The sequence below is a fragment of the Podarcis pityusensis genome, assembly GCF_964106645.2.
Source record: "Podarcis pityusensis genome assembly, chromosome: 3".
Taxonomy (NCBI): Eukaryota; Metazoa; Chordata; class Lepidosauria; order Squamata; family Lacertidae; genus Podarcis; species Podarcis pityusensis.
Genome location: NC_138026.1, coordinates 73,666,735 through 73,681,236, shown reverse-complemented (window position 1 = coordinate 73,681,236; position 14,502 = coordinate 73,666,735). Strand labels below are relative to the sequence as shown.

At 41.4% G+C, this 14,502-nt stretch overlaps 1 protein-coding gene and 1 long non-coding RNA gene across 3 annotated transcripts in view; one reads left to right on the top strand and one right to left on the bottom strand.

Moving 5' to 3' along the window:
- The window catches only part of LOC308474063, a 282,096-nt gene that overhangs the window by 205,538 nt on the left and 62,056 nt on the right, over window positions 1-14,502 (top strand). The window lies entirely within an intron of this gene.
- Window positions 120-14,502, bottom strand: part of SMOC2 (SPARC related modular calcium binding 2) — a 142,116-nt gene continuing 127,733 nt past the window's right edge. For both annotated transcript variants that reach the window (XM_081000054.1, XM_081000055.1), the window contains 4 exons: window positions 9,380-9,473; window positions 6,349-6,623; window positions 5,585-5,625; window positions 120-3,094 (listed from right to left, as the gene is read on the bottom strand). In XM_081000054.1, the coding sequence (XP_080856180.1) occupies window positions 3,071-3,094; window positions 5,585-5,625; window positions 6,349-6,623; window positions 9,380-9,473 (434 nt within the window). In that variant the 3' untranslated portion in view covers window positions 120-3,070. The remainder of the gene's footprint in view (window positions 3,095-5,584; window positions 5,626-6,348; window positions 6,624-9,379; window positions 9,474-14,502) is intronic.

Sequence of the window (14,502 nt, the reverse complement as noted above, 5' to 3'; positions counted from 1 at the left end):
CTCTTTCACAGGACCTTGATAATTCTGTGGATGTTCCTGGAAAAGCATGTGCGAATGGTAAGAGGAACCAAATGTTGTGGTTATTTATATGACCTAGGATAATAACCAAACCGACTAAGTTTCAGAGCATACTACATTTTTAATCTAAACAGATTAAATTCAGAGTTTAGCATTATAAAAAAGATATCAAATAAATTCCGAGTAAAAATGTTTGCTTCTTTACACAAAGATAAACATACAATAGCATTTTTGTTCCCTTCTCTTTACTCTTCAAGCCTCCGGCCACAAGATCCATATTCTTTTGCCCAATTCCAATGAGTACAAAGTCACCCAGCAGTATATTATCATGCAGCTATAGATGCAGATATAAATGTAACAGAGGCTGAGTCAGAACAAAATTAGCCAACAGCTATTCTACATATTGTTCAACTGTATCTTGTTCTTAAAAAAAAAAAAAAAAAAAAAAAAAAAACACTAAAGAGATTTCTGCTCATTGTTACAATTGCAACAATCCACTTCACACACACACACACCCTCAACTGATAATTCAACAGATGGTCTGTGAGCATTTAGAAAAGGATGCTGTAATTACGAAGACCCAGCATGGGTTTCTCAAAAATAAGTCATGCCAGACCAATCTGTTTTCTTTTCTTGATGGAATTACAAACTTGGTGGATCAGGGAAATGCTGTGGACATAGTGTATCTTGATTTCAGTAAGGCTTTTGACAAAGTCCCCCATGAAATTCTTGTGAGGAAGCTGGGAAAATGTGGGTTGAATAACTGTTAGGTGGATTTGTAGCTGGTTGACTGACCAAACCCAAAGGGTACTCATTAATGGTTCCTTGTCGTCCTGGAAAAAGGTGACAAGTGGGAAGCCACAGGGTTCTGTCCTGGGCACGTTGTTGTTCAACATCTTTATAAACAACTTGGATAAAGGAATTGATGGGATGCACATCAAATCTTCAGATGACACCAAACTGGGAAGGGTAGCTAAAGCCACAGAAGACAAAATCAGAATTCAAAAGGACCTTAACAGATTGGAGAACTGGGCGCAAGCTAACAAAATGAATTTCAATCGGGACAAATGTAAGGTCCTGCACTAAAGCAGATGCACAAATATAGGATGGGGGGGGCACCTTGCTTACTAGCAGCACAGGTGAAAAGGATCTAGGGGTCTTGGTGGACCACAAGCTTAACATGAGTCAACAGTGTGGTGCAGCAGCAAAAAATGCTAATGTTATTCTAGGTTGCATCAACAGAAGTATAGTGTCCAGATCAAGGGAAGTAATAGTACCACTCTGTTCTGGCTTAGTCAGACCACACTTGGAATACTGTGTCCAATTCTGGGCACCACAATTTAAGATGGATATTGACAAGCTGGAACGTGTGCAGAGGGCAACACAGATGATCAAGGGTCTGGAAACTAAGCCTTATGAGGAACAATTGAAGGAGCTGGGTATGTTTAGCCTGGAAAAGAGGAGACTGAGAAGAGATATGATAGCCATCTTCAAATATCTTAAGGGAGGAGGGAGCATGCTTGTTTTCTCCTGCTCTAGGAGCGTAGGACTCGAACCAATGGCTTCAAGTTGCAAGAAAGGAGACTCCGACTAAACATTTTGGGGGGGAAATTTTCTGACAGTGGAACAGACTCCCATGAGAGGTGGTGGTCTCTCCTCCATTGGAGGTTTTTAAACAGAGATTGGATGGCCATCTGCTTTAGCTGAGATTCCTGCATTGCAGGGTTGGACTAGATGACCCTTGGATCCCTTTCAACTCTAAGATATCTATATGCTCATACTCTCCCTATCCTACACGCTGTTGTCACTGGCTGCTTACTGTATAATTTATTGCTGTCCAAGGTCTGAAGCGAAAGTTCTTTATTATTATTCTTTGTTCTTTCAAATGTTTTGCCATCAAGTTCACATCTGCAAGTTCTCTTTCCTTCAGGCATTCCAGGAAAGGGGTGAAAAAAGAAAACTCCCTCCAAATGATAGGAAAGGTATGAAAACTTGTAAGAACATCTCCCAGATGGCAAGAATGATGCCCTAAGGGGCAGCTTGTGCTGACAGCACCTCCCTAAAATAACTGTTCATAATTTGTTCAAGTGATAGTTTTACCTTTTTGTAGATCCCGGGGCACCGCAAGTTGCATATCACAGCTCAGCCAAGTGTAAGGAAAAGAAAAGACTGACAAGCCTGTTCTACCTTCTTTGTCTCCTTATAATTAGATTTACAATACTGAACAATTGTGCCCCTTTATTGCCTTATTATGTCTATTCTGGGGCTTGGCAGATTTTGTTTTGAGTGACACCACATACTTGCCAGTTTAATGGCTGACTAAACCTACCCAAAAGCAGGAAGAACAGGGAAGAAAAATATACATTATATTGATGTCCTCTAAAGGGGGGGGGGGATACAGAGGAAAATCTACAAAAGATTTATTTCCAATCAATTAGTGGTTGCATTCTTGTTGTACAACTGTGCTCTGGAGAAAGTCAAAGCCATTTTTTCTAACCCTCTAAACACCAACAGAGAAAAGGTTCCTCTGCTTATATAAGGTGTACAAGAAGTCAACAACAATTTCCAATTCTTGGTTTAAGCCTAAGGAACATGCAACCTTAACACACAGATTAATTAAAATTATGAGTAGACTTTGAAATGAGCAGGTTTTCAGTACAACTTCATAAAAAATCAATAGCTATGTAGAAAACAAGCAAAATTACTGAACAGAAAAATACTACAAGACTAGTTTCTATGTTAATGTCCAACTGAACATTCTTCTTTCAAAAAAATATTAAATGCAAACTTTTACACCTCCAACACGTACAGATTTCAGACAATAAAAGGCACATACATTGTATGTGATAATTGTTTAAAAACAAGCTGTTACTACATTTTCACAGATTCTCTTAAATGTCTGTTAAATATCTCATTTCTACAAAGTGAATTTACATTTAAAGTACAAAGTGCAAATACTACGGTTGTTGGGTTTCTTTCTTTCTTTTTTTAATTGCTTTTTGGTGAGGGAGTCTCCCATGCATCTGAGAGATCTGCCTTGGACACGAAGTGTTCAGCCTTGTTTCTTTGAGGTTTGCTGCCAAAGAAATTTTGAAAAACAGTCACATATATGTTGCTATCATATGCATTACAGCAATAAACAATTGATATACTGATATCATAGACACAAATAAAAATACAGTGGTACCTCGGGTTAAGTACTTAATTCGTTCCAGAGGTCCGTTCTTAACCTGAAACTGTTCTTGACCTGAAGCACCACTTTAGCTAATGGGGCTTCCTGCTGCCGCCGTGCCGCCAGAGCACGATTTCTGTTCTCATCCTGAAGCAAAGTTCTTAACCTGAAGCACTATTTCTGGGTTAGCAGAGTCTGTAACCTGAAGCGTATGTAACCTGAGGTACCACTGTATATCACAATCAGTCTAGAACATGCTCCGTGGTACAGTCCTCTTGAGACCACAGGTGGGATATCAGAGGTCTGAATACTTCTACAGGTAAAATTGGGATTGGGAACATGTGAAACTCCCTGATGTTGCTGGACTCCCAGCTCCTATCAACCTCTGCCAGTATGGTTAGGGATGACGATATTTGTAGTCCAACAACGTTTGAAAAACCACAGTTTCCTTATTCCTGATGTGTGTTTTTAAACCAAACTCTCTATGCAATATACTAGGCTAAATGCTTAGCACACCAGAGTGTGGGGCTTAGCTTTGTCCTCTCTCTGATGTTTTAGTTTTCCACATGTAGTGAGCTTTTTCCACGAGGGAGCATTCAAAAATACAACCTCTCACCTACAGTCTAAAAGTGTTCCAGCCCAGAATTCTGTCACTTCAGTTTACCACCTAATTCCCCACAACGTGTAGATCAGCTCTTGGTGAAATAGAAAATGTTGGAGCACTTATTATCACCCCCTATTGCCCATTCCCCAGTGGAAATGGAGCTGATTGTTCTCTTTAGAGGTGGGTGGTTTCTTTTAAAACCGTTCCTTGTCAAGCGTATTCATTTCCAATGCCTTCCTTTCAAGCGCGAGGCCTCGTGATGAAAGCCACCTTTGGCATCTGTGAGGTACCTTCATAGCCTCACGTCGCTGCAGCAGTTAACTGCCAACAGATGGTTTGCACAACGAGGATCATTTCAAGGCTATCATTTCACAGCACCAGCTTTTAAAATAATTGAGACTGAGTCAGCAAAAATATTTAAAGAAATCAAATCAAATAAAGGGGGAGGGGGGAGCAGAAACCCAGAAATGACAGAACTGCTTCACTATATAAGTTACATGTTGTTATCAGATTACAGGAAAGCAGGAGGAGAGAGAGAGAGAGAGAGAGAGGTATATATTATGCGTTGAGAGCTGTGTGCAGCACATGGGGCAGCAACAGCTATTATATACTTGAAATAAACTTTTGAATGGTTTGGACTTCTACCACAGTAATTGTTTTCAGACTGCCTTGTTTCCAACTTAAGGGATGTGAGGGGAGTTAAGCCTCTGGGCCCTTTCTTCAGCAGAGGAGAAATAAGAACTTTTTCTTAGCTGTGAGGTTCTACCAAAGGTGTGAAAGACTACACTGAATTAATTGCTGGCTTTTGGACGTGTCAATGTAGCACTATTTTTAAATTTTAAAAAAATCCCTTTGAGAAGTGGCTTTTCTGTAAGACTGTACCAGAGCCAGCCCTGTCATTAGGCAGACTGAGGCAGATGATTCTGGATGTCATGAAAGGACATAAGATGGCTAGTTATTTAATTTTTTCTTGTATTTTTACTTCCAGGGTAGGGGAGTGCTGCTTGTGGGATTAACTTGACAGCCTTGAGTACTATGTCTTCTTCTTCTTCTTCTTTGGCGATCACTCATAGCTGAGTAAGATTGTCCTCCATAAACACGGTTTTAAAAGTGAGTCCATAAGTGACTGTGGAGGCCAGTTCTGGAACCACACGTCCTTCCACAGTGGGGACATGGGCTTCTGGGTGGGAGTTGATCACGGTGAGGGTTTGCCAAGCATGCCTTCCTCTTAGCACGTTTCTCCCTTGCGTCCTGAGTTTGAGCATCTTCAAAGCCCATGGTAACTTTGGTAAAGGCTGTTCTCCAACTGAAGCGCTCGCAAGCCAGTGTTTCCTAGTTGTTGGTGTTTATACTACATTTCTTTAGATTTGCCTTGAGAGAGTCTTTAAACCTCTTTTGTTGACCACCAGCATTATGCTTACCATTTTTAAGTAGAGTAATTGCTTTGGAGGACTATAATCAGGCATCCTCACAACATGACCAGTCCAACGAAGTTGATGTTGAAGAATCATTGCTTTGACACTGGCGATCTTTGCTTCTTCCAGTATACTGGCATTAGTTCGCCTATCTTCCCAGGTGATGTGTAAAATTTTTCAGAGGCACCATTGATGGAATCTTTTGAGGAGTTGGAGATGGCGTTTATAAGTCGTCCTCGTTTCACAAGCATACAGTACCTTGACTTGGGGTGGGGTATCTAACACAGGCAGTGAATGTGACTGCCAAGACATGCAGACTAGATAAGGCTAAAAACAGTTATTGGGAGAATGGAAAAGTGTCTTCTCCACACTTACCTGCCTGTTGGAAGGAGTACTTTCACCATTATTTTTTGGAGCTGTCAAGGAAGAAAACATGGTATGTTAGTTGACCATAAAAATAGTTTCTGTGCAAGACCTTAAACAAATCTTTGAAACTTCTATGTAATAAATGAGGACATTGCTTTACAATTAAATATATGTGTGTGTATTGGTGGGTTCTCCCCCCGCCTTAATCTCCAGAGACCACAAAATCTGAAACAAGATAGCAGCAGCTTTCAGATTTTTATTGGACTCCATAATCCAGTTGTGGCATCTGGCTTTATCATTTCCTCTATTTGTGATGTTCTGGCTGTGAGTGTTGTTTTTTATATAGCCAAAACAATGACACCCCCACACAAGAAGATATCAGCAGGCCAGGACGAATCCTGAGCTTTGCAGAAGTACAAGAAAATCTTCAGAGAGGATTAAAAAACAAAAAATCTAATGGCTGTGGAACACTCCTACTCCAAATAGTCCATTGGGAACTGAGCGTGCTCAGTGGCAATGGAATACTGACCCAAGTCAGTGGGGTGGAGTGGGGAAATGGAGGAAACGGTGTGGGTCTGAACAAGCAGCCCTCCACACTGCAACATTTTGTTGCAGGTCACCTCTGAAAAAGCATTGCTGGAAGGGGTGGTTTAGTCTGCTGGCTTTCGTAAAAACCAGTTCTCCATATAAATCACAAGTAACTTATGAAACTCCAGATGCAATATCTTTCTCATAAAGCTGTGATAAAAGAGCTAGTTAGGAGATCTTCTTACTATGACGTTTCTTTGTGTCTGCCTTGTTATCTTCTTTCGTAACCCCCAGGCAACCCATTAGTTCTGGAACCGTTAAGGATTTGTCGTTATTCACGTCACAGTATTCCACAAACTTTTTCACACATTTCTTGGGCTTGGACTTTTTCCTCAGGAATCTCTTAAACGGCTTGATTTCTTTTTTGCCGATATCACCACTAGCATTCTTATCCAGTTGTTTAAAATACCAGTGGACAACTCTTTCCTCCAGAGTGTGATTAGGATCTGGTTCTGAAAGCCTGCAAAAGACATAGGCCATTAAGCGAGCATAAAACCTTCACTATCAGTTTCCCCTCTTGGACCCTCCCAATTCCTTCATCATATTTGTGGTGCTTGTGCTACTGGAATAACAGGACGAGGAATCATTGTGAAGCCCCCTGAATACTCAGATTTGTGTCTGATAAAAACACCACGTACACAACTTATTTTGCTTGACCTCTTCCTTGCCACTGCTCTTCCAGTATCACAGAGGCAATACACCAAGAGAGGATTTCTACCCTTAATTTCTTGCTTGTGAGCTTCTCATAGACATCAGCTTGCCTCTGTTTCCCCCACTTTCCATTCGATGTAGCCAGTCTCGGTCTGAGGTGTGCCATAGCAGCTGAGTAAACATTGTCTCTGCCAGTGAAGGCACTACTGGGTTTGGTTCTGTTTGGTTCAGCCTATCGTTGCACTGCAACCAGCCTATCAAGAGGAGGTGCTCCCAAAGCTGCAAAAGGCAAAACTAGAATGCAACTGACAATCTTGTACCAAGATAGGAAGATTAACAGCTAAGCATAGGCTCACTGTATGCATTTGGTAGGATGATTATGAAATTTAAGATGAAATGGATAGTTTTATGTCCAACTAATCAGACTGCTTATATACCCACTGAATTACATGAGACTCAGAGAAGACACATATAGGATTGCATAGTCAGCACTATTAAAGCAAATGAATTGCCAAATACATCAGTGCAGCTGATTTACACAGTGGAGGCATGTTCAGAACTAAACATGTTCAGAACTTAATCAGATTTCTCAGCTAGCTCAGAATTCTGCCTCTTCAGTTCTAAAATGCACCACTGAATTTAAATAATTGGGCACAATCCAGCCACTGTTGTGGATATTAATAAGTCCATTTGGTTTCAATGGACAAAATATTAAGTGGACTTAATGCTCCATTTTTGGTGGATCATGACCTTGCTACTGCTAAAAAGGGAAAGTTTTTAAAATACATTTTACTGATGTGATGAAAGTCCAAACAGGTGAGGAACGTGAACACCTAGTGACTGAGCTGCAACAACATGAGGCTAAAAACCAAAATGACCCTGAAATACCTTTCCCAGTGGCAAAAGTAATAGTCACAACATGAGCAAAGTGTGTTGCTCAAAATTATATCATGGCTCTTACGGCATCACGTTGCATTAAAAGAAAGGAAAGAGTGTTCCACTTGGCACAGAGCCAGCAACTTCCAATGCGCCTAAATTGCATGTAATATATTTTTATGAATTTATAAATTTTACTGGGAGAAACAGAGGCTATTTTCTTTTCCATGCGAAGTGTAAAACTGCCCACTGCAGAAAACGAAATGAAATGCTTTATTGGATGACTTCACTGCCTTTGACTAATGGCTTGGTGTCTTTTATTTCAGCATGCTGGCTATCGTCCAGCTAAAGCTAGTTATGACTTAGTCCCAGGTTAATCATGACCAACTCAACTCCCACTGCTTTCAATAGGATTTAGTCAAAACTAACTTTAGCTAGGCTGGGGCTGCGGTCTGCTACCTTTGGAAGATGAAGCCTTGCTCTTAAACATCCTTGCAACCAGCAGCAGTCAGCGAGATGATGTGAGTGGGGCTTTGTTGCTCTCTCAGCTTCCCAACATGGTGGGTTGCTGCTGCTTACTAAGAGAAAGAGGGGCAAGGCTCAGGTTTAGTGTGTGTGGCTCCACTGCCATGCACCAATCTCCCCCAGCTTCATCCCTCACTCTATTGGAAGGTGGTAGTGTTCTGCTGTGTTGAGAAGCCAGGAGAACAACATGTCCCACCCATGACAATTCACCGCCCACTACTGTTTGCAGCGTTGCCAACATTCAGTGACCTGATAAAGGGAAATCTTACAGTGTGTTTATATGATCCTAACCAATACAGTAATTTGATCCAAGGGTGCTTTTTTTGGGTGGTATTCAGCCTGCACAATTAAAAACTGATCTTATTTTCAGTTTGCCACAAATTTGCCATGTTTTGAACCAAGAATATCCATCAGCATTTGAGTGTGCATTTCTCCCTGGTTTATTTTTGCAAGCAATGCCCCCGAATGCAATGAACTTTTGTATATTATTTTCACAAACGTATGCATCTTTATGCACGCTTTCCCAAGATGTATGCATCGCAAACTCTTTCTTTGTTGGCAAAGGGAATTGCAAAATTTGGAGATGTGTGAATTTCGAAGGATGGCTCATGCATTGTTTCAGGAAGTGCGAACTAGGTAGGTTCATGTTAAAACGTGAACCAAATCATATCCCTCGCTCATCCCTAGGGCACACCTCCTTCATGATTTACCTATGTGGCAGCATCAGATCATTTCGGAGCACTCATTGCACACTCTCAGTCTAACCCCCTTTCAAAAGTCTCTGTGTTGTGGATTCATTGCATCTTGTTACTTTTCTAAATGGAAAAATTTCAGAAGAGCCAGTGATTAATTTCTAAGGTGGAAGGAAATTACTTGGCTCAATCCTACCTGCAGAAGTCATGCCCTTTTATAAGGAAGCCCTTCCTCTTAATCCCCAATGTATGGGAGCAGGCTGTAGTTACTCAGAAGTGGGGGAATTCACCCTGCTCATATTCTACTTGATCCCTTTTTCATTTAAAAGATCAGTGTTGAGCTGCGGTTTAAATTATATTTGATAACTGTCATTAAGCTCTAGCTGTCTTCCACAAAAGTAAAGAGAGAGGAAAAGTGACAACCAGAATTACTTCCTAAAGCACACAGGGGGCTGGAGCCAAACTAACTCACCTGCTGGAAGGATCAGAGACTGCATGCACCATGTCTGTGGAGAGCGCATCCAAAACACTTGTCAAGAACTCATTCTTCTTGGGTCCTGGACAACCTAAAATGGAAACAGATTGCTTGCATTATTTAAGTCCATGTTGTGAGGAGGGGGAGGGTACATCTGCACTAAAACGTGGGATACAAAGCCACATTTACATTTCGGGAATGTTGAGGGTCAGATGTAGGCCAAATCATGTGGCGTTCAGAGCTGTCTTCCTAGCACAGAGCACAAGTTCTGAACAGAGCTTCATATGTCTTACATGTTCACATTCTTTTGGCAATCACGCCAAAGTCAAGCACTTGTAAACTCCATTATTTCAATGGAAGAGTTATATCCAGTACTTGAATTCATACTAATTCCCAGTCCTTTTCCGTTGTTATGGCTGAACAAGAGTGTTGGTACAGTTGGGTGGATGTGTCAATTTTGGTTGCTTTCAGGTTCTTATTTTCCCATTCTTAAGTTCATCCTGAAGATATTTCAACAGATTCTTACTGTGAATTTCTCCTACTACACACATTTTGTACGCAATTTTTCCTGTTATACAATTTTTCGCAATGCATTCCTAAGATACACATTTTTGCAATGCAATATTCCCCAACAGAGTGCATTTTAATGTTCTTTTCACTAATAAATGCATTTACACACACATTTTTCTAGAGCACCTACATTTTGGTACATGCTGCATGGCTGGAGAACCGCAAAACAAAATTTATAATGTGTAAATTTTGAAGGATCACCGAGTTTTGGTTCATGTATCATTTTGGAAAGTGCCAATCAGGTAAGTTTACCTTTAGATGCAAACTGAATCACACCCCCTACTGCATCCCTAGATGTGGGGCATGCATGTCAGGCCTGTACCCAGCATTTTTATTCCAGGCCCCACATACGTCAGCCTGACTTTTCTGTACTGAGTGGAAAGGCATGATCTTTGTGTGATCAATTGATCTGTGTGATCAAGAACCCCATGTGACCAATACAGAAAGGTCAGAGGTGAAGCAAGTGGTGGCCAGCACATGCTGTGATATTGTAAGTGAGGCTCTCAGGCATACCCCTTGTTCCCCTTACTGGTGTTTACATTCCCTGTTCAGGAATGTGCATTGTCTGAACAGGGCTAAAATCTATGTTCTGTTCATTCAGAATCTCCATCTGACTCCTTTTAATCTCAGAGAAGCCCAGCCTTCGTACTGCCAACTTATGCTCTAGGCTTCAGATATTATCTGGAGACTTTGCTGCTTTTAAAACAATTCAGTTATGGCTATGTGGTTGAGATAATTATCGGGAGGAGCATGGCTACAGAGCTAAGAATGATTTCTGAAACAGTTACGTTGGTTTTTAGATACATTTCTTTAGTGCAGGGGAATTTACCCAAATGGATTCCTGTTAGAGGAATGTTACAATAATGAAAAATGTCTGGTGTCAATTTCGTATATTGTAAGAAAAAGGAGTGCCTTGTGATTGCTGTTTTGACACAGAATTGACCAGAATTGTAACCCATTCTTTCTACACAGCAGCTTGTGGCTTTTATAAAGGATGAATTATATAATATTACTTTCCAAGATAATGCAAGACTTTTCAATTTCAAGTCACTTCTCCCACTGTTTAACAGGCACTGTGAGGTGTTGAAAATGTTTAATCAGCCCCCATGCTTTCTTCCCCCAAAGCCTTCTACTGGGTATAATGACGACAGAACTGTGGGACTGTAATATTTTCCTGTTCATGTCAGCTGAAATATTCAAAATATCTATTTGGATTTGAAATTTGCCCCAGTGGTGGTTGGTGGCAGACCCTCCTCTCACCATGGCATAAATTAAGTCATTGTGTATGTGCACCCCAAATAATATTTGCTGCCTATTAGAATCATTTAGAAAGTTGTTTATGCACAAAATGGGAAACAAACAAATAGGTACCTCAACACCAAGCACGTTTATTTGGAAGTAAGTCCCAGTGTTTTAATGGGGCCTATTTCCAAATGATACCAGTCATGATATACACCTTTAAATAATACACTAAAGGATGCTTAGGCAAGAAGAAACATTTTCCAAAAGCCAATAAATATTTTATATTTGACAGAATCTACTTAATCTCCAACTAATGACACAACTAAACATTTATAATCTAAAAATTGTGGATGGTTCTCATATCAAAATTATACAAAAGGGAACATTCTGGATTTGTGGCCACAGAAACATGACACGTGATATTCTGTGAAGTACTGATGTTGCAGGGGGAAGTTCAATCTGCAAAAATAAGGATAACACAGAAGGTTGGTGGTTCGAATCCCCACGACGGGGTGAGCTCCCATTGCTTAGTCCCAGCTCCTGCCCACCTAGCAGTTCGAAAGCACGTCAAAGTGCAAGTAGATAAATAGGTACCGCTCCGGTGGGAAGGTAAACGGTGTTTCCGTGTGCTGCTCTGGTTCGCCAGAAGCAGCTTAGTCATGCTGGCCACATGACCCGGAAGCTGTACGCCGGCTCCCTTGGCTAATAAAGCGAGAGGAGCGCTGCAACCCCAGAGTCGGTCATGGCTGGACCTAATGGTCAGGGGTCCCTTTACCTTTAAGGACTGCCTAGAAATGCTGTTGTTTATCAGACAGCATTTGGAAAGGTGCTGATGCTATAGATTATCTGGTGCACCAACACAATTGTATCCCTACTATTTTTGCAGAAACAACAAGTACATCAACCTATCTGAATAATCTGTTTATGTTCAAAAACATTAATCCTGCACTGTAAAAAAAATCAATGACCACAGTTATGGTTGCTTCTAGCAGTGGCACCACAAAGATGGCTGGATAGGAATTGTTCTTGGGGCCTCTGACAGCTCAGCTGGTTAAAGAATGGTGCTGATAACACCAAGGTTGTAGGTTCAATCCCCATTTGGGACAGCTGCATATTCCTGCATTGCAGGGGGTTGGCCTAGATGATCCTCAGGGTCCCTTCCAACTCTGATTCTATGATCTCTTCTATGATCTCTACTTTCTAAGCTCAAATACATGTGTGTAGAAACTACCCACTTTTCCAGCATGCCATTAGGCAAAAGTCAGCTCTTTAAAATCAACTTCAGAGTTGAACCAGGTTCATGACATTTAGTGTTGGACTAGATGACATTTGAGATCCATTCCAGCTCTATAATTTGCCTGTTTTTGAAGCATGCCAATTACATAATTATTCTTATTAGTATTAGTAACAACAGTCCTTCAGGGTGTGTAATTAAACATGATGAAAATAGTAAAAAGAAACAGGAGATAAGCTCTGAATTATAATCCATACAAAATGTTGTAAGGAAGGCATCAAAATTAGCCATCGACAGAAGCTGTAAAGAGATGGAGCCAGATGAGCCTCTGTGGGGAGAGCCATATTCTTGGGACTATCACTGAGAAGGCCTTCTCATGTACCACCACCCTCCTGAACCTCTGAATGTAGCTGAACCAACAGAAGGAACTCCTTTAGTGATCAGAATTTCCTGGACTGGTCTACAGGGAAGGAGGCTTTCTTTTAGATATTTTGAGGCTCACGTCTTTTGGAGTTTTAAATACTCCTTGGAGCAGCCTGTGGAGCTTTTATTTTTTAATAAACAAAAACAAAACAGGGGTTATATGAGTTCTTGCATTTTCACAGTGATGATAAAATATGGGTTGCTTCTTGCAACAAAGATATTGCATGAGAATCTGCAGAGTTTGCTAAATTACAAATGAATGACAGATAGTTATGTTAATAGAAATAAGGCTGATGAACTTAATAACCAGCACTAGAAAAGATCTAAGATAATAATGAAGTAGATAAGGATTAGAGAAAACTGTCCAGACTGCAAGAATCAGAATGAGCTGCAAGAATCAGAATGAGATTTAGGTTTTACATTTTAAAGGATTGGCCATACCGATGCAGTTGTAATATTCAGGTCCAGACCCTTTCCGTTACAGATTATCCAGACAGTCACTCATCACAATGGCTACCTGTTTAGTGTTTTGGCTTTCCAAGGCTGTTGGATCTGAGAGATAGGAGGAAATCCCCCATACTGAGTGGGCTGGGACTGAGGAAAACAAAATGTTGGGATGTGACAGATGTTCTGACACCTCATGTTTGGGGAATCAGCCAGTTCCAGGAACAACTATGGCAGGTATCCAGCCTGATCTACAGTACACAGTTGTCTCTGAATCCCTTGCTAAGATCTCTGTACAGATTGGATTCATGGCGCCAAAATTTTCCTCTCTACAACAGAATTTTGACATTTCCAAAGGCGTGGTGAAAGTTTTCTGGCAAGTAGGGTGGCGGCAGCCAGCTCTGCCCGTCTTGCCAGAGGAGTGGAACTGAACTGCAGTTGCACAAGTAATGGCTTGCACCACTGAACCTAGAGGAAAACCCATAGTATTCTTCTGCCAAGTTCTCATACACCTTATTACAGCTGATGTAGTGATCACCTATAGAATCTAGTTTGGGTTTTCCCCAGGCAAGAGCAACAAGCCATATTTGAGTAATCTCTTCTGCCTCTTCTACCTGGAAACCTGCCATTCCTTTATGCAGTACACTCTGCAGCCCTCACTGCCACGATCTAGTCAGGGTGCAGAATTATTTACTGTAAATTCATATACACAGATTGGGTACAACCCTGAGGTTTGGGGGGGGGGGTGAGGGAATGAAACTGATATCCTTCTTTTAATATATTAAACTCCTATTTTTCCTTTCTTCTTTGGACTATTGCAGTAAAATATTTTGTGGTGCTATGAGGGGGAAGTGCAAACGGTTCCTGTTTCTCATGGACTGTTACCTAAGCTTCTTCTACTTTTGATCCCACTCAAGGTGCACTGGGTTGCGCCCAACATGGGGGGGGGCACATCATGTGTGCATGACGTCACACGCAACTGCTGCACGCATAGGGTGATGTTCACCCTTGTGTGTCCCACCTGGCTGCTGAGCACTCACCCAGTGGCAGGGTGGGGGGGGTGTCAGCCCCCTCAATATTGGGGGGGCCTGAGCCCCGTGCCCCCAAATATTGAGGGGGCTGATGCCCCCTCCATCCCCTATATTCGGCGCCCTGTCCCCCTCTCTCTCCACAAGGGCCCACAAGTTCCCTTGGGACAGCCTTCAGC